Source organism: Vitis vinifera, chromosome 2, assembly GCF_030704535.1.
Source record: "Vitis vinifera cultivar Pinot Noir 40024 chromosome 2, ASM3070453v1".
Taxonomy (NCBI): domain Eukaryota; kingdom Viridiplantae; phylum Streptophyta; class Magnoliopsida; order Vitales; family Vitaceae; genus Vitis; species Vitis vinifera.
Window position 1 is genome coordinate 17,917,985 of NC_081806.1, and position 25,647 is coordinate 17,943,631.

General features: G+C 38.3%; 1 protein-coding gene across 1 annotated transcript; it reads right to left on the reverse strand.

Annotated features, from left to right (window-relative positions):
* Nucleotides 1-20,485: 20,485 nt before the first annotated feature.
* Nucleotides 20,486-23,032, reverse strand: LOC100243166 (methanol O-anthraniloyltransferase). The gene is made up of 2 exons (XM_002270926.4): nucleotides 22,385-23,032; nucleotides 20,486-21,826 (listed from the first exon to the last, which is right to left on the reverse strand). The coding sequence occupies exons 1-2, from the start codon at nucleotides 22,829-22,831 to the stop codon at nucleotides 20,918-20,920; spliced, it is 1,356 nt and encodes a 451-aa protein (XP_002270962.1). The 5' UTR covers nucleotides 22,832-23,032; the 3' UTR covers nucleotides 20,486-20,917.
* Between the last annotated feature and the right edge of the window lie 2,615 nt (nucleotides 23,033-25,647).

A 25,647-nucleotide genomic window follows, 5' to 3' on the forward strand; every position in this document is an offset into this window, starting at 1 on the left:
TTCTCTGGGGAAAACTCCTCAGAGAATTCATAACTTAGAAATAAAATGAAAATACAAAGTGAGAAGGTAAGGCAGTAGAAAGAAAATAGACTTTACTTGCTTACCCAAACTTTTACAGAAGGAACTCCTCTCCGAGAACAGGCTCTCGAGAGGTATATATATCAACATAATATAAAACTAATTGTTACAAAGATATTTAGTCTTTTTACTAACTTAAAAGCTAAGGAATCTTGTAATTGGAGGTTTACAAGGAGTATTTTGGGATTTAGACAACAAAAATCTAATGAAAAATATCTCCCAATGTCGGTAGCAAATATCGGGAGGCTTCAGGAACCATTTCGCAGAAGAAAAATGGTGTCTGCGAGATTTCGCAGACACTCAAGAGGGCTGCGAAATATTTTCGCAACACCAAGCTATCTTCACCAGGCTGCAAAGTTGGCTTCCACCTTGAGGTTCCTAGCTTCTTTCTCGTGGCATAAATCGTGCATCGTCAGAAGTAGAAACACCTTACTGTACAAAAATGCTGCGAAATCACTTCGCAACAAAAGGGTGATTTCGCAGCACTTTGCAAAATGCTTCCTTCAGCTCGGAGTGATTGGCTTGTAATGGCTGCAACTTCTTCGTTTCAACTCCGAATTGCACACCGTTTGAAGCATTGGATTGTTGACTTCCTGAGCTTTGAAATGGTATATAGCATGAATCATTTGGACTTCAGGAAGTCCTCCAAAAGTGGCTGCTACCACTGTCATCAAGAATATGCTTTATGGCAGATTCTCTTTGCTTTTTCTCCTTGCAATCCGGATTTACCCTTGGCAAATGACTTCTAAGCTTTGCCCAAGATTCCTCATAGCTCTCCTCATTCTTGACTTGCTTTGGTGATCAAAATACTAACAAAAACACCAAAACTTACACAAAGTGATCAAAATTGCTTTAAAGGATTCTTAACATGCCAATTGAGTTAAAAGGCCTAAACTACTACTCAAAAGTGTTTAAAAGGATTAATTATAGGCTATCAAATAGCACTTTTTGAGTAGTAATCACTCCCCCCAACCGACATATTGCTAGTCCCTTAGCAATATAGGAGAGAAAAAATGAAAATAAATAACAAACTAATCTAAAATTTACAACATCATGCTAAAGGAAAATAATTCTCAAGTGGCATGATGATCTATTTCTCACATGAATCATTAAAGAAATACAAACCCAAATCTCAACAAGAGTCATAACACTTATGCTAAACACTGTCAATCAAGGGAGTGCATTATGCAAACTGAAGATTTAAAATCATTTCCACTTTCAGAGAACCAACCTTTAATCTTCCACAAAAATCTATGTGTATTGGTTCCTTAGCTTCCGAGAATAATATGCTAAACTAGTCTCTCCCCCCAACCTATCTCTTTTCAATACTTTAGCAATTTGACCAAAATCAATAAAGAAAGAACACACCTTTCTTTTTTTATTTTTATTTATTTATTTATTTTTATGCAGTTGCTTTATGGGGTACTCTTTCTGACTTGTCCATGTAATGGGGGTCCATCGATGACTCCCAACCAATTAAGGTTTAGGGCACCAAGCTTTAAGGATCTTTCAACCACTAACTCCTCGGATTTTTCCCCGGACTTTTTAAGAATGAGTTTCTATTACCCAAGCATCTACCATATGCTAGCTCTACCTATTCACCCTTATAACGAGCATTGAGGTCGGTGACTCCCAATCAATTAAGGCTTAGGGCACCAGGCTTCAAAGATTTTCACCATATACCCCTCAGACCTTGCTCGGGTTTCAAGGCAAGCAAACAACTTTCTTTATTTCAAAGGCTCATTGGCCTTTTGCAGGGTGTTTCAATTTTTATCAAATGAGGTCAAATATACCAAGTCCCAAAATTATCTTAAGTCAAGAGGGAAATAGCTTTACATCTTATAATCGGAATCTAATGTGCACAGTGTGTGAATAGCTTAAAGTGGAAGAACTAAATTCAATTTCACTAGAAGCTTCAACAATTGAACCACTTTAGTAAGCATAATCCATACTCTAAGTCAAGTGAAAAACAACAGTTCAATTTCTCTTGGTTTAATTTGAAAATTTTTCCTCAAAATTCATGGAGAATAGAGTAAAAAAAAAAGGTAAAAACTACAACTAATTAACCAATATACTTGCAATACCAAAAAGATCTAGCATACTTCCTTACTCATACCCCCCAACCGAACTGAGCATTGTCCTCAATGTGATATGAGTGACTGTAATTAAAGGGAGGAAGTGGTACCTCCTTGCTGATATCAAATTCGAATATTGATTGGGGAAAACCACATGTTTCAAAAAGAATAGAATATGTGAGAAAAGGAAATAAGAATAACTTAATGCTAACTGTTAACAAGAAATATTCAACTTGTATTACTTTCTGTTCATTCAAGTACAGTGCAAAAGACAAGTAATCACAAGGAATCCCAAATATAGTACCAAAATACTGGGATTTCTTTTCAACTAAAAAAAAAAACAAAATGCATAAAGAAACATAAACAGAAAATATATAATGTCTGATTAGTGGGGTGGTGGTGCTAGGCAGAAGGATCTGCCTCCTCAGTAGGTGGATCAGCTGGGGCTTGGGGCTCTGGAGGATGAGATTCTGAAGGATGAGGATGTGGCTCTGTTGGTGCATCAGTGGAGGGCTCTACAGCTTGTGGCAGATCGAAATGGACTTGGAGCTGCCTTAAGATGGCAGCTTGTTGAGCCTGAGAGGCTAACATCTGCTCTTGGCATGCTTTGATGGCTGCCATCTCCTGAGCAAGATTGCTCTGAGAAGCTGTAAGAGTCTCCAATGCACGGCACAACTCTCTATATTCAGATATAGGAATGGCCATCCTCGGCTCAGCTGATGTGGATGGCTGAGATGAAGCAGGTGCAGCTGGTGGAGCTCTAGGAATGGCAGGAGCAGCAACTGTTATACCCTCGGGTATACGTCTTGGGGAGGCTCTCCTTGCAGCTGGTTGAGGCTGCCCAGGCTGATCAACTTTGTAGGCCGTCATATTATTCCATTTATCAAGAGTGAATGGCTCACGGCATATTCGCTTTCTCTCCAGCTGAGGCTCAGAGGGGTATCCCAGATGCTCCAAAATTTGGCATAGCAGCCTTGGGAAGAGGAGGGGAATGCAATCTGCTCTCTGCAGCTTCTTCTTATGAACCTTCTCTTCAAAATAGAGAAGGGCTGCCATGATCAGATGATGAAGCCCAAAGAAAAATCCTTCTGACATCTTGTAAAGAGCTTCCAGGAGGACTCCCCTTTTTTGGGTCCAATGCTGCAGGGGATAGATATTATGCCTCAAAAAGGCATCAATCAGGAACATGAATGGAGGCAGCTCCCCCCTCAACAAATGTGATCGATTTGCAGCTCCTCTGGAAAGGGTGCGAACCATCTCTAGCTCAGTAGGATTTGCCCAGGCTCTATAATTATCGAATTGGGTTGGCTCAAAGGGAATTTGCAGGGCTTCAGCAATATGTCGTGCTCCCAATATACCATGTCTCCCATCGATTGTGAAATGAATCAAGGTTGGGTTTCTGACCTCTTTGGTTGTCATGGTTTGGTAGAAATCCGTGGCTATCCAGGGATAGAAAAAGTCTCTTGGAGCTAGAAGATGCTCCATATGGTACCTCCTCAGCAGCTGGAATGATTGGGCAAGCTCCGGCCTCACTCTGAATGCTGCCAAGTCGAAGCAAAGCTCGGAATGGAATGCTCGAGTTCAACAATCCAAATTCCCCTCAATTGGGGGCTGAGGTAGCATTGGCCTCCGGATTACTTCTTCCAGAGCTACTTCAGCTGCAATTTGGGGCTCTGGAAGTGGCGCTTGAGGCTCCTGAGATTTTTCTTGCGGCACCGGAGATGGTACCGACGACTGAACTGGCGAGGGAACTGGAGTTGCAACTGGAGAAGGATCTGGTGAGGATACCGGAGATTGAACCGGTGATGGCTCTAGGGATTGCTCAGGGGATTGCTCAGTCAAATCGATGGGTTTTGAGCTCTCGACCCTTGGCTTCTTTTGTAATGGTCGACCTCCGGACCTGGTTAAATATCGTCTTGCCGGCGGCTTTGGTGGCGCCGGCTTCACTGGAGGTGGAATTGATCTCGACGGCGAAGGCTCTGGAGCAGAATCTGGAGGTGGCTCCTTTCGCAGCGTCTTTTTGCGGTTTGAAGGAGATGAAGATTTAGCTCCTCTCGTTCGCGCCATTTTGGGCTACCGAACTTTGGCCGACGTTACTGATCTGAGAGGATGACCGGCGGCTTGGACGGCGAGGCTCACTGAAGAAGACGAAGAGGCTACGAGAATGGTGCTCTGATTTTTGAAACCCTTTTCGCAGCTCAAATGACCGGTATAAATAGGAAAAACGGAAGCCTAAGGGTCAATTTAAGTTTCGCAACAAAACGCCAATTTCGCAGCAATATGCCATTTTCGCAGCAACTTCGCAGTGCGTTTCGCAGCTGCGAAATTGATATTACTGTGCTGTGAAGTGGCACTCGTGTGCCAAAACCACTTTCGTAATTGCGAAATACCCTGCGGAATGGGACTTTTGGTGCGAAATCACGCTTTTCCATTTCGCAATGAGTTTCGCAGCTGCCAAATGGATGTTACTGTACTGCGAAGTGGCACTCGTGTGCCAAATTTGGTTTCGCAGCTGCGAAATACCCTCGCAAAGACTTCTACAGTATTGCGGAATGGTTTGGCAACAAAATGCCCATTTCGCAGAGGTTTCCTTCAGTCTGCAAAATTTCGCAGAGCTCTGTTTTTCCCCTGTTTTTACTCTGTTTCTGCTCCGATTTCGACCCGATTTTTTTTTCTTTCAATCTCCTTGAAATTTCTTCCACCTGGGATCATTCAAAACGATTAAAACACACCTAAAAACATGATTTAAGATCAAAAACTACGATCAAATGTATGGAAAGAACTTGAAAATTTACAAAATTTACAAAAATTTTGGACTGTGGTTAACCACGTCCAGCAAACCCTTTTTCCTTAGGCTTTTTGAGGTTCAAGGAGGTTGATTGCCTCCTTTTCTGATTTGAATGGCTCCATGAACGGCTTGAGACGATATCCATTGACTCTAAAGTTGTCATTGCCATTGGAATTCAATAAGTCCACCACTCCATTGGAATATACTCGGTGAATAACAAATGGACCAATCCACCTTGACTTGAGCTTCCCAGGAAAGATATGGAGTCTTGTGTCATACATCAAAACTTTTTGCCCTTCCTGAAATTCCTTGTTGGAGATGAGTTGGTCATGCCACTTCTTCATCCTCTGTTTTGCAACTTTGGAATTGATATAAGCATTATTTCTCAATTCCTCCATCTCATTAAGGTCTAGAAATCTCTTTTCTCCTGCCTTGATCAAGTCCATATTCAGCTTCTTTATTGCCCACCAAGCTTTGTATTCAACTTCCACAGGGAGATGGCATGCTTTGCCATAGACAAGACGATAGGGAGACATCCCAAGAATAGTCTTATAAGCTGTTCTATATGCCCACAATGAATCATGAAGCCTAATAGACCAATCTTTTCTATTGGAATTCACCACTTTCATCAAGATGTTCTTTATTTCCCTGTTAGCTAGCTCAACTTGCCCGGAAGTCTGAGGATGATAAGGTGTAGCCACCTTATGCTTCACTCCATACTTGGATAAGAGAGCTTCAAAAGGTTTGTTGCAAAAATGAGCACCTCCATCACTGATTATGGCTTTGGGCACCCCAAATCTTGAGAAAATGTTCTCTTTAAGGAACTTGAGAACCACCCTGTGATCATTTTGTTTACAGGGGATTGCCTCAACCCACTTAGAAACATAATCTACCCCCACCAAAATGTAAGAATTACCAAAAGACATTGGGAAAGGTCCCATGAAGTCAATGCCCCATACATCAAATAACTCAACTATCAGAATGGGGTTCATAGGCATTTGATTTCTTTTTGTTAGCTTTCCAAGCCTTTGGCATCTATCACAATTCCTACACATGATGTGGGCATCTTTAAAAAGAGATGGCCAAGTAAACCCTGATTGCAATACCTTCATAGCTGTTTTCTGAGAGGCAAAGTGGCCTCCATATGCATTCTCATGACAATGAGATAGAATCCCTTGCTGCTCATCTTCAGGGACACACTTCCTAATAATCTGATCTGCACAATACTTAAAGAGAAAGGGCTCTTCCCAATAATAAGAATGAATTTTGGCAAAGAAGTGCTTCCTGTCCTGTGCATTCCACTCACTTGGAATTTCACCAGTTACTAAATAATTAGCAATATGAGCATACCAAGGAGTTTTCACTAGGAACATGAGTGATTCTTCAGGAAAATCATCATTGATAGGCAAGGGATGGGAATTATGTGCTATAACTAACCTTGACAAGTGGTCAGCTACCACATTCTCCACTCCTTTCTTATCTTTGATTTGAAGATCGAATTCTTGTAACAAAAGAATCCATCTAATCAACCTTGCTTTTGCATCTTGCTTTGTCAATAAATACTTCAAGGCTGAATGGTCAGTAAAGACAATGATGAAAGACCCCACTAAATAAGCTCGAAATTTGTCCAAAGCAAATACCACAGCTAACAATTCTTTCTCTGTAGTTGTGTAGTTCCTTTGAGCTTCATTTAGTGTTTTACTTGCATAGTAAATCACATAGGGCTTCCCATCTTCTCTTTGGCCAAGCACAGCTCCTATAGCAAAGTCATTGGCATCACACATCAGTTCAAAAGGTAATTGCCAGTTAGGGGCTCTCACTATTGGAGTTGTTGTTAAAAATTTCTTCAGTTGATCAAAGCTATGCTGACACCTTTCATCCCATATAAACTTAGCATCCTTAGCTAACAGCTCACAAAGAGGTTTTGAAAGACTTGAAAAACCTTTTATAAACCGCCTGTAGAACCCTGCATGGCCAAGGAACTGCCTTACTCCTTTCACAGTTGTTGGAGATGGTAATTTGACAATAAGCTCCACCTTTGCTTTATCAACTTCAATGCCTTTTTCAGAGATGATATGACCAAGGACAATTCCTTGACGTACCATAAAATGGCATTTCTCCCAGTTGAGGACCAGGTCTTTTTCAATGCATCTATGAAGAACTGCTTCCAAATTAACCAAGCATTCCTCAAATGTACCTCCATATACGGTGATGTCATCCATGAAAACCTCCATAATTCGCTCCACCATATCACTGAAAATACTCAACATGCATCTTTGAAATGTAGCAGGTGCATTGCATAAACCAAAAGGCATTCTTCTATAAGCATATGTTCCAAATGGACATGTAAAAGTGGTCTTTTCCTGATCTGCCAAATCAATTTCAATTTGAAAATACCCTGAATACCCATCCAAGAAACAATAGAATGGATGTCCAGAGACTCTCTCCAGCACTTGGTCAATAAATGGCAATGGAAAATGATCCTTCCTGGTGACAGCATTCAGCTTTCTATAATCAATACACACCCTCCAACCTGAAGTGAGGCGTGTAGTAATTTCTTCCCCTTTTTCATTTTGAACCACTGTGATCCCTGACTTCTTTGGTACCACTTGAGTAGGACTCACCCAAGGGCTATCAGATATAGGGTAAATGATTCCTGCTTGAAGTAGCTTTAGCACCTCAGCTCGTACCACCTCTTGTAGATGAGGATTCAACCTTCTTTGAAATTGACGAATTGGCTTTGCTTCCTCCTCCATATATATATGATGAGTACAAACTAAAGGACTAATGCCTTTCAAGTCAGCTATTTGCCATCCTATTGCCTTCTTACACCTCTTGAGAACTTCCATTAAACAATTCTCTTGATGGTTGGTCAGAGATGAAGATATCACAACAGGACATTGATTATTTTCTTCAAGATATGTATATTTCAGCTCCACAGGTAAAGGCTTCAGATTGAGTTTTGGAATTTCTTTTTCAACAGCTGCCTCCTCTTCTTTATTGAACAAAGGTAGAATTTCTTCTATCTTTCTCCAACTTTGTAAAGTAGCAAGCCCAATAGGAGATTCAGAAAAACCCTCCTCAATATCCACAAGACTTTCATTCAACTTGTCTTGCATATTTTGATTACAGTGCTCCTCCACCAAAGTATCAATAATACATAACTCTTCTGGACCTTCCTCTTCTTCCGGAGTGATTTGCTTTTTAGACATATAGAAAATATTGAGATCCAATGTCATGTTGCCAAAAGTGAGTTGCATAAGCCCATTCCTGCAGTTGATGATAGCATTTGAGGTTGCAAGAAATGGCCTTCCAAGGATGATAGGAACTAAATTAGCTTCCTTTACAGTAGGATCTGTATCAAGAACAATAAAATCTACTGGATAGTAGAAATTATCTACTTGAACCAATACATCCTCAATTACCCCTCTTGGAATTTTCACTGATCTATCTGCCAGAGATAAAGTGATTGCTGTTGGCTTCAACTCTCCAAGGCCTAATTGCTTGTAGACAGAATAAGGAAGCAAATTTACACTTGCTCCCAAATCTAGCAAGGCTTTCTCCACTACCTTTCCTCCAATCATGACTGATATGGTAGGACTTCCAGGGTCTTTGTACTTCAAAGGAGACTTACATTGTAAGATTGCACTTACTTGCTCAATCAAGAAGGCTTTCTTGTTTACAGTCAACCCTCTCTTGATAGTACACAAGTCCTTTAGGAATTTTGCATACGTTGGAACTTGTTTAATCATATCCAGCAGTGGAATATTGACTTTCACTTGTCTCAATACTTCAAGGATCTCAGCTGCATTTCTAACCTCCTTTTTCCCATGCAATGCTTGAGGAAAAGGTGGAGAAGTTGATTTCTTCAGCATTTCTTCCTTCAGAAGCTCCTTCTCTGGAATTACTTTCCTTGTTGAATCAGAGTCCTTCTTTTCTTCACTGATCTCACTCTCTTTATCTTCCATGGCCTTCCCTTTCTTTATCTCTTCTTCTTTCTCAACATGTGGCTTGGGTGTTGGCTGCTCAATTTTCTTACCACTCCTTAGAGTGATCAAGGCTTTGACATCTTTCACCTGTGATGATTCTCCCTCTTGGCTTTCCACTTCATGGACACTTTTGGGATTTTGGTGAGGTTGAGAAGGAAATCTTCCCTTTTCTTGCAGTGTATTCAAATTTGTAAGCCTTGAAATTGAATATTGGATGTTGTCAAACTTTTGATTCATATCATTCTGCATTCCATCCATTCTTTTATTCAACATACTCTCCACTCTATCAATTTTTTGATCGACTCGAGCATTAGTGGCTTCTTGCTTTTCAATAAAATCTCCCATTACCTTGCTGAGATTAGCTATTGCTTGTTCAATACTTGAAGATTGCTGAGATGGTGGATCCGACTGTTGGTATTGAGTTGCTCTGGCCTTCCATGAGAAATTTGGATGATTCCTCCAACTTGAGTTGTAGGTATTTCCATAAGGCGCATTGTTATTGGGCCTAAATTGTCCAACAACATTTGCTTGATCTCTATACATTTCCCTTTCAGATGAAATTGCAGGGCATTCCTCCACCAAATGTTCATATGACTGACAATTGGGACACAGCTTCACTTGCACTGGTGCTTCAGCAACAGCTTGCACTTCATGTATTCTTTTCAGCTCCAGCTCCTCCAATCTTCTTGTCATAGCTGCCAACTTTGCCTTCATGTCATCATCTTCTTTTAAATTATACATCCCAGCCTTTGCATTGTAAGCATTCAACTGAGACTTCATCTTTCCCACTTCTCCTTTGGTTGGTTCATCCCATCCCCTTGAAACATCAGCTACATGGCTCAAGAAATCCATAGCTTCCTCTGGATTTTTGCTCATGAAATCTCCTCCACACATTGTCTCGAGGAGTTGCTTCATTGAGGAGGACATACCATCATAAAAATAGCTCACCAATAGCCAAGTATCAAAGCCATGGTGAGGACAAGCATTTATAGCTTCCATATATCTCTCCCAACACTCATAGAATTTCTCATTCTCTTTAGCTGAGAAGTTTGAAATTTGCCTTTTCAAGCCATTTGTTCTATGAGTGGGAAAAAATTTCTTGAGGAATTTAGCTTGTAAATCAGTCCAAGAGCGGATACTCCTTGGCCTTAAAGAATTAAGCCAAACTTTGGCCTTATCCTTTAAAGTAAAAGGAAATAACTTAAGCCTCATCAAATCAATTGAAGCTCCTCCCTCTTGAAATGTATTACAAACATCTTCAAATTCCTTGATGTGTGCAAACGGATTCTCACTTTCCATCCCATGGAAAGTTGGTAGAAGTGGAACAAGATACGGTCTGATCACTAGCTGCTCTGTAGGGGGCACTATACATGATGGTGCACTCATACGAGGTGGATGCATACGGTCCCTCATTGATCTGAATTCATTGAGATTATCTTGACGACCTTGGTGACTATGCTGATCTTCAGGTGGAGCCTCCATGATATTCAAGATTACTTCAAATTCTCCTCTCTGAGGTGTATCACACTTAACAAGCCTTCCTCCACTGTCTCGTATCCACTTGGGCATACACAACTAGTATCTATCTGCAACTTAAAATGAAAACAAAAGACAACAAAAGAAACAGGGCTACAACAATAAAATTAAACTAGGCTAAATTTTAAAAAGATAAACTTAGATTATGAATAAATAAAGAAAGAATGAAAATTAGTAAAGTGAAAGAAACTTTACCAACTTGTGATGAAAATCACAAGTGCTCAAAAATGGTATCAATATAAACTTGACATCTTCCCCGGCAACGGCGCCATTTGATTCGTGCCCAATTGGTGTCTCAACTGATCCATGTCCAGCTGGTGCTCCTTAGATGAGGGAGTGATCAACAAAATTTATACCTATAACACCATACACTAGGGTAGCAAATAAAAAGCTACTATAGTATAGTGGCTCTAGGATCGTTCACTGGGAATGATTAACAAGCAATCAATGATACCAATTCCAAGTGAATTGGTCTTGTTTCATTTCACGGTTAGCTTAAGAAGTAAAACACAAACTTTGATTGGTAAAGGTTTATACTTAAACTAACTAACATAACAGAAGTTTGGAATAATTTAGGAAGAAAAGCATTCCTTGGAGAGTTAGGTTCACTGGGGTGGTTCCTCATGCAAAAGACATAGCTCCGATCAGCTGGTTCATTTCCTCGCGTTAGAGATTCAACATATAGTCAATTCTCTAACCGGTGTTGTATAGAGACTCCTTCAATTAGATTTCACTTTAATTCTCTCACTGATGCAACTTGCAATGGTTCATGCCTCTCACGAGCACTTACCATTCAAGATGATCTTTAACCTTGGATTACCCGTCAAAAGCTCGCAAGAGATAACTAATGGATGTCTCCTAGGAGTCCAAAATCTTACCAAGTGTTGGCTATTCTAGAAAATCCTACCTTGAAGTCACCTACCAGAGGCTCGCAAGGGGTAAACTAGTGCATTTCCATGGTTGGAAATCACTTGCCTTACCAAGTGTTGGCCCAGGTGACTCCAAGGTGTTTTAAGTTAACTAAAAACATAGAAATCACTAAAGGATTTCACTTCCTCTTCATTAATAGCTAAAACCACAAAGCTTTGTATTCTTGCACTTGGAACTTTCCCCGGCAACCTTAGCTCCAAGGAATTAGAGGTTTAGTTACTCATTCTCTGGGGAAAACTCCTCAGAGAATTCATAACTTAGAAATAAAATGAAAATACAAAGTGAGAAGGTAAGGCAGTAGAAAGAAAATAGACTTTACTTGCTTACCCAAACTTTTACAGAAGGAACTCCTCTCCGAGAACAGGCTCTCGAGAGGTATATATATCAACATAATATAAAACTAATTGTTACAAAGATATTTAGTCTTTTTACTAACTTAAAAGCTAAGGAATCTTGTAATTGGAGGTTTACAAGGAGTATTTTGGGATTTAGACAACAAAAATCTAATGAAAAATATCTCCCAATGTCGGTAGCAAATATCGGGAGGCTTCAGGAATCATTTCGCAGAAGAAAAATGGTGTCTGCGAGATTTCGCAGACACTCAAGAGGGCTGCGAAATATTTTCGCAACACCAAGCTATCTTCACCAGGCTGCAAAGTTGGCTTCCACCTTGAGGTTCCTAGCTTCTTTCTCGTGGCATAAATCGTGCATCGTCAGAAGGAGAAACACCTTACTGTACAAAAATGCTGCGAAATCACTTCGCAACAAAAGGGTGATTTCGCAGCACTTTGCAAAATGCTTCCTTCAGCTCGGAGTGATTGGCTTGTAATGGCTGCAACTTCTTCGTTTCAACTCCGAATTGCACACCGTTTGAAGCATTGGATTGTTGACTTCCTGAGCTTTGAAATGGTATGTAGCATACATCATTTGGACTTCAGAAAGTGCTCCAAAAGTGGCTGCTACTACTGTCATCAAGAATATGCTTTATGGCAGATTCTCTTTGCTTTTTCTCCTTGCAATCCGGATTTACCCTTGGCAAATGACTTCTAAGCTTTGCCCAAGATTCCTCATAGCTCTCCTCATTCTTGACTTGCTTTGGTGATCAAAATACTAACAAAAACACCAAAACTTACACAAAGTGATCAAAATTGCTTTAAAGGATTCTTAACATGCCAATTGAGTTAAAAGGCCTAAACTACTACTCAAAAGTGTTTAAAAGGATTAATTATAGGCTATCAAATAGCACTTTTTGAGTAGTAATCATTTACCCCAAACAACAGCCTAAATCTTTTCCAAAACTAGACTAATTTTTACGTCGAACAACAACCTAAATTGCCTCCAAAACACGGACTAATTTTCCCCAAACAGTAGCCTGAATCTCTTCCAAAAATCGAACTGATTTTACCCCGAATAGAAGCCCGAATCTCTTCCAAAATCGGACTAATTTTTACCTCGAACAACAGCTTGAATTGCCTCCAAAACACGGACTGATTTTTCTTGAACAGCAGCCTAAATTTCTCTCTGAAAAACGCAGCCTCACCTCTCAAAAAAACCTTCTATGCCTCCTCTTTCACATGAACTCATTCTCTTTTTTTCTTTCTTTTAATCTTTTTTTTTCAGACTAGCGTGATTCCCCCTCTCCCAAAAAAAAACTAGTGTTTTTTCCTTACGTGTAGTTGCAAACCCTCTCTTAATGGTGTGTTTTTTCCTTTTCTTTCAGACCACCATTTTCCTTTTCAAATCAATCCCACTCACTCACGCTCCATTTTCCTTTTATGGTGAGTTTTTCTTTTCTCTTTTCCTCTCTTTTTCTCCAATCACCAGCGGGCTGTCCCAATTTTCTTTTCCAAAATGATCCATTCCTTTCCCATGCATGCTCCATTTCTTTCCCATATGGAGCACGTGGAATCCTATGCAAAACCAATAATAAAAACAATAAAAGGGAAATAAAAATACAAATAAAAGAAAACTAAGGGTTAGAATAATAATAAAAAAAACGTGTAACTAAGAATTAAAAAAAATCCAAAATATGGAATTTTAAACGAAATTAAAAATATAGATCACATGCAAAACTAAAATAAATTACCAACTTAAACAACTTTCTATCAAAATAAATTAATAAATAGATAAATAAAAATGAAATTAATATAATCATTAAGCTCATGCAATTTTCTGAAAATAAGTAAATAAATGAATAAAACTAATAAATTGAGAGAGATAAAATAAAAAATAAAAATCAAACACATGCAAGCCATACGAGCTGTGCAACCATGCATCCATGCAAAAAATAATCTAAATGGGCCTAGGGTGCCTAAGTGGGCCTAAGGTGATGCCTAATGGGCCAAGTGTGCCTAAATGGGCCTAGGGTGCCTAAGTGGGCCTAGGGTGCCTAAATGGGCCTAGGGTGCCTAAATAGGTCTAGGGTGCTTAAGTGGGCCTAGGGTGCCTAAATGGGCCTAAGGTTCCTAAATGGGCCTAGGGGTACCTAAATGGGCCTAGGGTGCCTAAATGGGCCTAGTGTGACTAAATGGGCCTAGGGTGCCTAAATGGACCTAGGATGCCTAATTGGGCCTAAGGTGCCTAAATGGGCCTAGGGTGTCTAAATGGGCCTAAGATGCCTATGTGTGCCTAGGATGGTGCCTAATGGGCCAAGTGTGCCTAAATGGGCTTAGGGTGCCTAAATGGGCCTAGGATGCCTATGTGGACCTAGAATGGTGCCTGATGGGCCAAAGGTGCCTAAATGGGCTTAGGGTGCCTAAATTGGCCAAGGGTGCCTAAGTGGGCTTAGGGTGCCTAAGTGGGCGTAGGATGCCTAAATGGGCCTAAGGTGCCTAAGTGGGCCTAATGTCACAAGATGCTTCAAATGACCCTCCCCATGGGCTTATATAGGAGGAGGGAAGCTTCTGGAGACTCCTAGAGCCATCTACACTAAGCCATTGGTGGGAAGAGTGTGGAAGGTTCTAGAAATGCCTAGTGATGTCCACACATCTCTACACTATGGTGGAAGGCATGAGAGGAGTCCAAGGCTTTCTAGAGACTTCTAGGAATCTCTTGTATATTCTTGTACATAGGGTTGTACATAGAATAGGGTAGGGTGTTCTAGAATATTCTTGATTTGTAAGGAACCCTCCAAGGTTCCAGAGAGTTCCATTGGTGCCTATAAATAGGTGAGGGCCTCATTTGGCCAAGGCACCACCCAAATCACTTCCTAACCAAGCAAGTGAGCATCCAAGCACTTGTAAAGGCTTTCTTGAGTTAATAGAGCTTCCATTCTTTAAGGAGTTGCCTGCCAAGCTTTTTAAGCTTTCGAGTCGCGAGTGTCTTAGCCTAGCAAGTTAAGCATTGGGGAGCAAGGCTGACTTAGCAAGATCAAGCGTCTTGGCTTGTCTAAGTGCCGCACGAGCTTAGTGAACGACTAAGTCCATGACAAGTGGTATCAGAACACGGTTACAAGGTGGGCATAACAAAGGAAGCATGTCGGGCTCTAACATGGAAGAGAGTAGCGAGCAAACCCGTGGGAGGGAGACTGAGCCTACTGCACGGGGCAGGGGCAAGATGGATAAATCTCGTGATGCCGTTGCCAACATGGAGGCAAGGTTAGCCAAGGTGGAGCTAGCCATGGCGGACACTCGGGAGGGGTTGGACTTGATCGAGCAAGGCATGGAGAAGGGCTTAGAGGATCTAAGGGAGCAGATCCAAGACCTTCGTGAGAGGGTGCTAGTCTCACAGGTTCAACCAGTGTCGCACGAGGAGTTTGTGTCCTTCCAAGGAAAGGTCTTGAGCATGCTTGCTAGCATGGAGTCAAGGATAGAGGCCTTGGCCACTCGAATGGAGTCCCGAGACCAAGAGGTTAGGCAGGAGTTGGCCATCTACAAGACTGCTGTGTCGGCACGGGTCATGGCCACACAGGAGGCATCTAAGGTGGAGGTGCCGAAGCCACATAGGTTTAGTGGCAATCGGGATGCCAAGGAGTTGGATAACTTCTTATGGCATATGGAGCGATACTTTGAGGCTATCGCATTGACGGATGAGGCGGCTAAGATAAGAACTACAACCCTTTACCTTACTGACACAGCTACTCTATGGTGGCGTCGGAGGTTTGCCGATATGGAGAAAGGCATTTGCATCATAGAGACGTGGGAGGACTTCAAGAGAGAGATCAAGAGGCAGTTCTACCCCGAGGACGTGGCTTACCGGGCTAGGAAAAAATGAGGCGTCTCAAGCATGCAGGCTCGATACGCGACTATGTCAAGGAATTCTCTTCGCTCATGCTTGAGATTCCTAACATGACTGAGGAGGAGTTGTTATTCAACTTCATGGATAACCTGCAAGGGTGGGCCGAGCAGGAATTGAGGCGTCGAGGTGTTCAAGACTTAGCCACTGCCATGGCAGTAGCAGAGTCTTTAACAGATTATAAGAGGGGAGACTCCTCCAAGGTTGAGTCTTTGGAGGATAGCCACGCCATGGGTGGGGGAGACGAGGTTCCAAGGGACCACAATGCTCCTAAAAAGGGATCAGGCAAGACGTCTAACGTCCGAGAAGGAAGGGATAAGGCGGAAAGGAAGGAGTTTACGCCTAAAATCAAATGCTTCCTGTGTGACGGTCCACATTGGGCACGGGATTGTCCAAAGAGGAAGGCGCTCAGTGCCATGATCGAGGAGAGGGAGCAGGAGGACGAAGCACATATGGGCTCAATGCAGCTATTAGGTGCCCTCCAATTCAACCCGAAGCCTAGTTCGCCCGAGACCTCCTTACTAGCAGGAGTGCAAGTAAAGGAGGAAAAAGGGGAGCGAGTTGAGGTAACCCGCACACACATGGAAGAGGTCACCAAGGGAAAGGTGAACTCAATGGGTAAGAGGAAGCAGCACTCTAAGCATCGAAAGTGCACGGGTCTGCATCTATCTGAAGCCTCACGGGAGAAGGAGGTGAAGAATAACCTGGCTGAACGGGTCACCAGGAGACAAGGGGTCCCTCCTGTGATAGAGTATCTAGTCCGATGGAAAGGACTACCTAAGAGGCAGGTAAGCTGGGAACATGCGGATGCCTTGAGAAAATACTGGAAACACATGAGAGGTTTCAGAATGAGGCAACGACGAGGACGTCGACGGCATCGGTGGGGGAGAGTGTCACAAGATGCTTCAAATGACCCTCCCCATGGGCTTATATAGGAGGAGGGAAGCTTCTGGAGACTCTTAGAGCCATCTACACTAAGCCATTGGTGGGAAGAGTGTGGAAGGTTCTAGAAATGCCTAGTGATGTCCACACATCTCTACACTATGGTGGAAGGCATGAGAGGAGTCCAAGGCTTTCTAGAGACTTCTAGGAATCTCTTGTATATTCTTGTACATAGGGTTGTACATAGAATAGGGTAGGATGTTCTAGAATATTCTTGATTTGTAAGAAACCCTCCAAGGTTCTAGAGAGTTCCATTGGTGCCTATAAATAGGTGAGGGCCTCATTTGGCCAAGGCACCACCCAAATCACTTCCTAACCAAGCAAGTGAGCATCCAAGCACTTGTAAAGGCTTTCTTGAGTTAATAGAGCTTCCATTCTTTAAGGAGTTGCCTACCAAGCTTTTTAAGCTTTCGAGTCGCGAGTGTCTTAGCCTAGCAAGCTAAGCATTAGGGAGCAAGGCTGACTTAGCAAGATCAAGCGTCTTGGCTTGTCTAAGTGCCGCACGAGCTTAGTGAACGACTAAGTCCGTGACACTAAGGTGCCTAAGTGGGCCTAAGGTGCCTAAATGGGCCTAGGGTGCCTAAATGGACCTAGGATGCCTAATTGGGCCTAAGGTGCCTAAATGGGCCTAGGGTGTCTAAATGGGCCTAAGATGCCTATGTGGGCCTAGGATGGTGCCTAATGGGCCAAGTGTGCCTACATGGGCCTAGGGTGCCTAAATGGGCCTAGAGTGCCGAAATGGGCCTAAGGTGGTGCCAAGAGTATCTAAGTGAGCCTAAGTCTAAATTAAGGCTGCCAAGGGTCAAAACGGGGTTAGATAGATCCCTCAACCAAAGCCCCTAAGGTAACTTAGAAAATATAGACTACACGCGTAGTAATGGCCCACCAGGGAATTGTTGTAAAGTACTAAATAGGGCATGTGCTAGTAGGACAAAATGGAGGGTCTACAAGTATTTAAGCAATACCCATTTTTTTAGAATTTGTGGAAGAAAATGTGCGAAATATGTATGCATATGAAGACTTGTAATGGCTGAATTTCAAGGGAGAAATGAGCTGAATATGGTGGTTGTGCATGCATAATTAATGGCTGAATTTTATGGTAAAAGAATGGTGTTTCCATGGCTACATGTACATGAATTTGGTGGCTGAATTTTATGGTAAAAGAATGGTGTTTCGGTGGCTGCATGTGCATGAATATGGAGGCTGAATTTTATGGAAAAAAGAATGGTGTTTTGGTGGTTGATATGAGCATGAATTTGGAGGCTGGTTTTGTGGTAAAATAATGGGGTTTCGGTGGCTTTAATGGGGAGGCTTGAGGTTCAATTCCTTAATGTTGTTTAATGTGAATATTATGACTGCATATAGAGACTTCTCATGGCTTGATTTTCAATGGAGAAGACAATAGTAACTAGCAATTTGGATATCACTTTGCATCATCGGAATTGGAGGTAAGTTTTTAAGACTTTGTTTTTTATTATTATTCTCAATCTCCATCTTCTTCTTCTCTTATTTTGCATCATTTGGATATGAAACTTTGTCATGATAGGTGTGGATGTATAGGCTGCACAGATTGTTGATCAATATATGATGATGATATATTGATTTTATGTTGATGCTTGTTGAGTGATAATTGTATGATTAGAACTAATTCTTCTTTAATTTTTTATTTTACCTAAGTAAGTCATTGGATAAACACATGAAAATTGGCTTTTATATGAATATGAATCCATTCTCTTTGATTTTGTATTTTTGGCTAATGGATGCTTATAGCTCACCTTTCATGATACACACACACTTGACATTAATAGATGATCACAAGTTTAGGCTTGATTAGACACTTTCTAAGGATACTTTTGTATCATAATTTGGCACCTAAAATAGATCACTAATGGTCTTGTATACAACTGCACTTTAGGTTAACCTTTGGATTCACATTAGTTCACAAGTAAGTTCACATTCACATGCTTTCACTTCTTTTGATTATTTGGTGTTTGATATCTCATGGGTTTTAATGCTTTTAAAATTGTTTTCGACCCTTTCCATAAATAAATCAATCCTTCAACCTCATTCAAAATTCATGATTAAGTCATTAGGTATGAAAATCTATTTTTCAAAAGTCATGCTACCAATTTTACGCATCTTTCCATTAATTTTTAAATGAATTTCAATTTTGAAATACATGAAATAAATTCATGACTCCACATAAATGGGGTAATTCCTTACCTTGGTGAGCTTATCCATGATTAGATGAGGTTAAGAAAGTATGGATAATTTTCATGGACATTAATTTGGGAAGTGGTAAATCCCTACATTCAAGTTCTTCAAAAACAAATATTTTACTCTCTTTGGGTAATTTGTTGAACCTTTGGATGAAAAATTAAATTCAGATTATTTAAGTCCTTTCTAAAATTTTTCTAATAACTGAATGATGTTATAGACTTTCTAAATGTGCTAATATAATTTTTTTTGAGTTCAAAATTGTTTTCAATTTATAGATATAAATCAATCTTTCCACATATTCATTTTCACTATGTTATGGACACTAGGAATTTTTTTCTAAAATTAAATTATTTAATGAATTCCTTAATTCCTTTTGATATTTTTCCTTAATCTAGACTTCTTGAATTTAATCTTAGGTACCTAAAACACTCAAAATGGATTTCCCAAGTAGGAGATATAATTTTTTTTTCTCCTAATGGTTCTTTTCAAGAGTTAAGGGGGTGTTTATTTAATTTTAAATATGTTATGTGTGTGATCATACTTTATGCCTATTTTTCATGAAAATTAGATATATTGAATAGGTTGTACAAAATTGTTTAGGATTTTCAAGCATCTCTGAGTCAGTCAAATAATTTAACTTTTGCATGTCATGGAAATAAGCTTTGTTCTGGACCAATTGGGATTTGATAAAAACTAGTATTAAAAAGAACATAATTAAATAATTTTACCTTTTAGGTTGTAATCTAGACACATAGAAGAGATTGCCTAATTTTTTTCATAATGAAATTTCACTTCTAGATAATTAGTAGAGACCTATTTTAGGACTTAGAGGGTTGCTACTTTATAGTACCTTCTTGATATGTAACCAAACCCCTAGACTTGGATTCAATTTTTAAAGACATGTTTTTCCAAATAAGTAGTCATTTTTAGTATTTTATTTCTTATTTTGTTTTTCCTTTAAAATATAAAAAAAATATGTGGTAACTCCAATTTTTACAAAAAAAAGTTTTGCATTAAAAAGCAAATCTCACCATTGAACAAGAATGTACGTGAAAAATGCAAGTCCGCACTATGGTATACCGTTAGATTAGTTTTGGTTCCACCCACAAATATGCAAGGAACATCTAAGGCTACCTGCTTCCGTAAGTTTCACTATGTTGGGCATTGTATTAACAATGTAACAATTTTTTTTTTTAATATATGCACATTTATTGAAAAATATATATGCCTTAAGACTTTATGAAAAATAACACATGTAATACAAGTTTATTCACTCCTTTTATTAAATATTTTTAGGTATACTTAGATTTTGGGAATAAGTGACATGTGTATGAAAGGTGCAAAAGCCTCTTTATTTCTTTAGCTAAGAGACTAATTTAATTGGATATTTTTTTGTATTAATGGTTCACTTTACAATGTACTACTTTTTAGGGGATTTGTCATAATTTAATTTATGGATTTTTGTATGAAAAGATAAATTGAAATTAAGTTAAAATTTTTTTGTTAACTTCTCATGTCAAACCACACATGTGAAATGATTGTGGTGTCCTAACCTCCGGGATGGGTCACATCATTGGCTTACATTTCCATGAGAAGGGTTATGATAAATTAGCAATGATGCTTCATGCTAACGTGCCTTCAAATTTTTAGGTTGATGTTTTTCTTGTTGCACCATATCTCATCAACAAGATACCTTCCACAACTTTGAACTTTGACACCTACATTAAAAGTAAATATTTCTCAAAAGGTATAGCAAACACAAATTCACCCAGAAGACATACCCTTTTTGTCTTCCTAGCCTATTGCTCTGTTCAAAAGAGATAAATGCTTGCATGTATCCCCAAACAAATAGAGTTTATCAAGACATGTTTCTACTTGCTATGCATGGAAATCCATAGCTCAGTTCCTTTCCTAAAAGGATGAATGGCTCACACCACCGGCCGAAATAAGTATTCAACAGCACTCGAGCCTTCAAGCCAAATACAGTGTCATATTGCCTACTATTGACATAACACCTATCACTAGTAATCTCCACCCTCCTACATTTAGGTTGTAAACTTTTTTAAAGAGATCCTAAACTAAATTAAATTGCTTAATTCTTAAAATCCATGTAGATTCTGTTTAATTTACAGCATGGATGTAATAAGTCTAACAGGCTCTTCCTCTTTTGTCATTCTCTTTAGCTCCTGTTCAAACCTTTCCATGACTGGCGGAGGCAGGCATATAGGTATAACATTCCCTTCTTCTCCTTTGCTGTTCCTGAACCGCATACAGAAGCTAATATTAGATAAAGCCCTAGCAATCCCACCATAGACTGGCTTTCCCCACCCGAAGTCGATCTCTCCAAACCCGGCACGTGTGAGATCTGAAATAAGATAGTTCCCCGGCTGCGTAAATGAGGGACGGCCCTTGATGACCATAAGATCTGCCACTGATTTTACATACTCTTGGCTCATTTCCGCCTTGGCTTTCTTCAGTAACCTTATCGCATATTCCAATGGGTTTTTACATAGCATTCCAGCCTTAGTAATTGAAGCTGGATAAACAAAAGCATTTCCATAGTATCCTGGAGGCAGATCGAAACCGCGCTTGCCTCGCATATTGATTAAGCATGAAATGCGAACAACCTCATCAGGGTCTACTGCAAATGCAATTGTGCGGCATCTCCATACATACGCTATTAGAACCTCAAACGTCGAGCAGGCACCGAGGCTTGCAGGAAGTCGGTTCCTAAGTGCTCTTATCTCCTTGAGGCCAAAGAAGAATGATCGATGAACCAAATTATTTTCGTCCATGGTCATTAGTGTGCCCCTGGTATTGGTTACCTCCTCGTATTCATGATGTATACGGGTAATTCGTGGCGGATTTCGGGCATTTAACAGCTCTCTTTGCCATATGGGCAGCAGAGATGGCACAGACAGACCTTGAGCCATCTCGCTTATGGCGTCGAGGAATTGGACCAAGCCAGGACCATCACTCATTGTGTGGTTTAGGCGCAATGCAAATATAAATCCTCCACACCTCAATCGGGTCACCTGCATTGTACAAACATCGGCTTTATCAATATATGTTTTAGCAACATCCAATGAAATAGACAATTTTTGCTTAAGTATTGGGTTATTTGATATCTATTTTAAATCATTATCAATTAATATTTTTTTTTATTGATTTTAACTCATCTTTGCTTTCATTAATTTTAAATAATAAATTTATTTATAAAACAATCATAAAATATTTATTATAAAAAATGGATGTAAAATAATAATTCTAAAAAATACTCTCACTAATGTGGTTTCAAAAAGTTACTTTTATTATTTCAAAAAACTAAATATTTTTATTTTTTCAATTCAATTAAAATTTTTAAAAATAAGTGAAAAATAAAAAATAAAGAAAAAGTTAAAAACAAAGTATGTGACATATGAAAGTAAATTACATTCATTATTAAGTTAAAAATAAATACTATCTAAAATAATTATTTTAATTTAATAATTAAAGTAAAAATAATTTAAATATAATATTAAGTTGTCTAATCAAATATCATTTTTGGGTAAAGTTGACTTACCAAACATTTTCTTATAATGAAAAATATTTACCTGAATTAAGATAAGAGGGGAACCAAGAATTTCCCCGGAGCCAGGGACATCATACAGAATCTCCTCGTAGCAGGGGCACATTGGTTGAATTGAATCACCAAGATTCTCAAGTGTGGTATCGGCATCGGCTTCAATGAACAAGACCCCTTCACCGGTGCAGTCCACCATGAGTTTTCTATTATCCCCTTCAATCAGCCTACCTGCAAATGGGTAGTAGTATACAAGCGCCTTACCTAGAGCTTCTTTAATGACCTTTGCAGGGTCTTTTCCTTTCATTAAAGGATTGTTTGGGTAAAACATTATCACAGGAACTTGAAAGCGAAGGCCTTCTTGATCATCTAAATCAGAAAGCTGCTTCACCTCTCGTGGGGTAGGGTTTGTAGGCCGAACAAACTCTGGAGCACACCGTTTAACGGAGAATACTAGAGGAGACGATGATGATGCCATGTCCTTCCAGGCAAGGAGTTTGTTGATAGAATATAGAAAAAATGATGAAGAGAAAATTGAAGGAGTTTATGTGATGGTTTGCTTTGAGAAGAAGGTAGCTGATATTTATAGCCTATTGCTGCACTCCAATAACGCGGCGGAGCATCTTGCTCAGCCTACGACACGGTTTAGATAAGACATAAGAGGTAGAATTTTAGATGTGTTTCACGTGTTTTTTTCTCTCCAGGCCCCAAGAAGCTACACAACGATAAAAAGGCAGAATTTTGGGTTGTGTTTCAAATCCACCCACTGTCTTAATGCACCTAAAATATCATCACTACTCTTTTCTTCTGCACCACACCCTCCTATCATTCTTACTCTACGTGTATGGTGTCCATTGTTTCACGACCCCCCTAAAAGCCATGGTCCTTTCCTCTACGTTATGTCTCTTTCAATGTCAGAACGGTCCCCTCCTATCATAAAAAATTAGGGAGAATTGTGTTTTGGACCCAGCTAGGCACAAAAATTAATAAAATATCCTCCAAACACCTATAATTGATTGTAATGATATAAGGTTGGAATAGACAAAAATACCCCTTTTTACTTACACCCATCATTTTGTCTTTATACCACCACTCTTTAGATGCCCATCCATAAAATTCTCCTTTATTTAATCATTTTTTTATTTTTTATTATTTTTTAAACTCCTTTAAAAATAATTGAAAAATCAATATTATTTACTATTTTTAAATTATAAATAAATAAAAATTATATTAATGATTCAAAAATTATTTTGGAACATACTTTTGAAAAAAATATTAATTTAAATGAATAAAAATTACTTTTTACATTTTACAAGTAAATAATTTAATGATTAAAACACTATTTAAAATAAATATATTTACTATTTTTTTTCTTTTATACTAAAAAGTATTTTAAAGTTTATTTTTTTATTATTATAAAATAAAAAGTTTAAAGTTTTTTTTTTTTTAATCTTTTTCTTTCCATAGTTTAATAATTTTTTGAACATAGACTTTTGTAATAAGTTATATGAATGTTCCAAATTTGTTTATTAAGGAATTTTTTTAATGATTTGAATTAATTGAAAATTTATTGAAATGAGAAAAAAAAAAAAGAGAGAAAGAGGATAGATGAAGAGTTTTTATTTTAAATATCCAACTAAAATGTTTTCGTATTTAGAAATGGATTATATCAATACATAGCATAGTAAAGATTGATTTTTTTCTCATACAAAAGAGTTAAATGATATGTTTACTCATTTTAAATAAAAACAAGTAGTTAAAAATTATATAGATTATGTTTGAGTTTGGTCTTAAAATATTTTTTCTAGTTTTTATTATTTTTTTATTTTTAAAAATTATTTTTATTTTCTATATTGTCTTTTTTTGAAAATAGATTTAATTAAAAAAATGAAAAATATTTTTTAAAATGAAAATTGAAGACCTTGTTTAATACTAAGATAATAAAAATAATTAAATTTCATTTATTAATTATTCTTTTTTATTTTTAAAATATAATATGTTCACAATTAAATAAAAGAATTGGTCAATTGTATATTTTTTTTCACAAAAATGTAATATGTTCATAAAAAAATTGGATTGAAGTTTTTCATCATTTTTTTAATCAAACTACTAGAATCATGTTTAATACAAATATAGGCATATATGCACTACGGGAATATGAAATTTGTGTCACTATATAAGAGTATTTACTAACTGTATAAGAGAAATGTACTAAGTGTACAAGTAGTGTATAAGATTACCATTTATAAAATATTTCAATCTATTTTGAACCACTCCTTTATTTTCCTTGTCACCCACAAATTGCATATTCATGTCATGCACTTTATTTAACTCCCATATGGAAATTCTGATACTTTCCCCAATAATGATGTTTGGAAAAAAAAAAAAACTAACCCTAATTCATCCATCCTTTTATTAGTTAAACCATTAGAAATATGGTTAACACACCTACATGGACATATTACTTAGGATAGATATATTGTACAATAGTATTACACTAATTGTACAAGGGAAATGTACTAAGTGTACAAGGGTGTACAAGATTACCATCTATAAAAAAATTTAATCGATTTTGAATCACTTTTTCAATTTCCTTGTCACCCATAGATTGCATACCTACGTCATGCAATTTATTTAACTTTCACATGAAAATTTCGATACTTTTCTTAGTAATAATGTTTGGGGAAAAAAAATTTAATCATAATTCATCCACCATTTTGTTAGCCAAACCATTAGAAATAAGATTAATATATCTACGTGGACACACAACTTAAGAGGGATATATTGCACCATTGTACAATGATGTTACACTAACTGTACAAGGGAAATGTACTAAGTGTACAAGGGAAATATACTAAGTGTACAAGGGTGTACAAGGTTACCATTTGTGAAAGATTTTAGTCGATTTTGAATCATTTCTTTATTTTTTTTTTGTTACCCATAAATTGTTTATGAAATTTGCACTATTATATAAGGGTGTTACACTAATTATAAAAGAGTATTCCACTCACTGTGTAAGGCAATGTACTAACTGTATGTGGTAAATGTACTAATTATACAAGGGTGTACAAGGTTATCTTTTATGCAAGATTTTAATCAATTCTGAACTTTTTTTTTTTTTTTTTGTCACCTAAGGATTGAACACTTTTCCCCCACACATTCCTTCACCTAAAAATTGTTTTAATTTGAAATTTGAAATTTCATCATCCAAAATTTGTAATTGCATATTTCATTTAAGTAGTTTTAACAATATTTTTTCTTACAACATTTACATCCTATATAAAGGAAAATTAA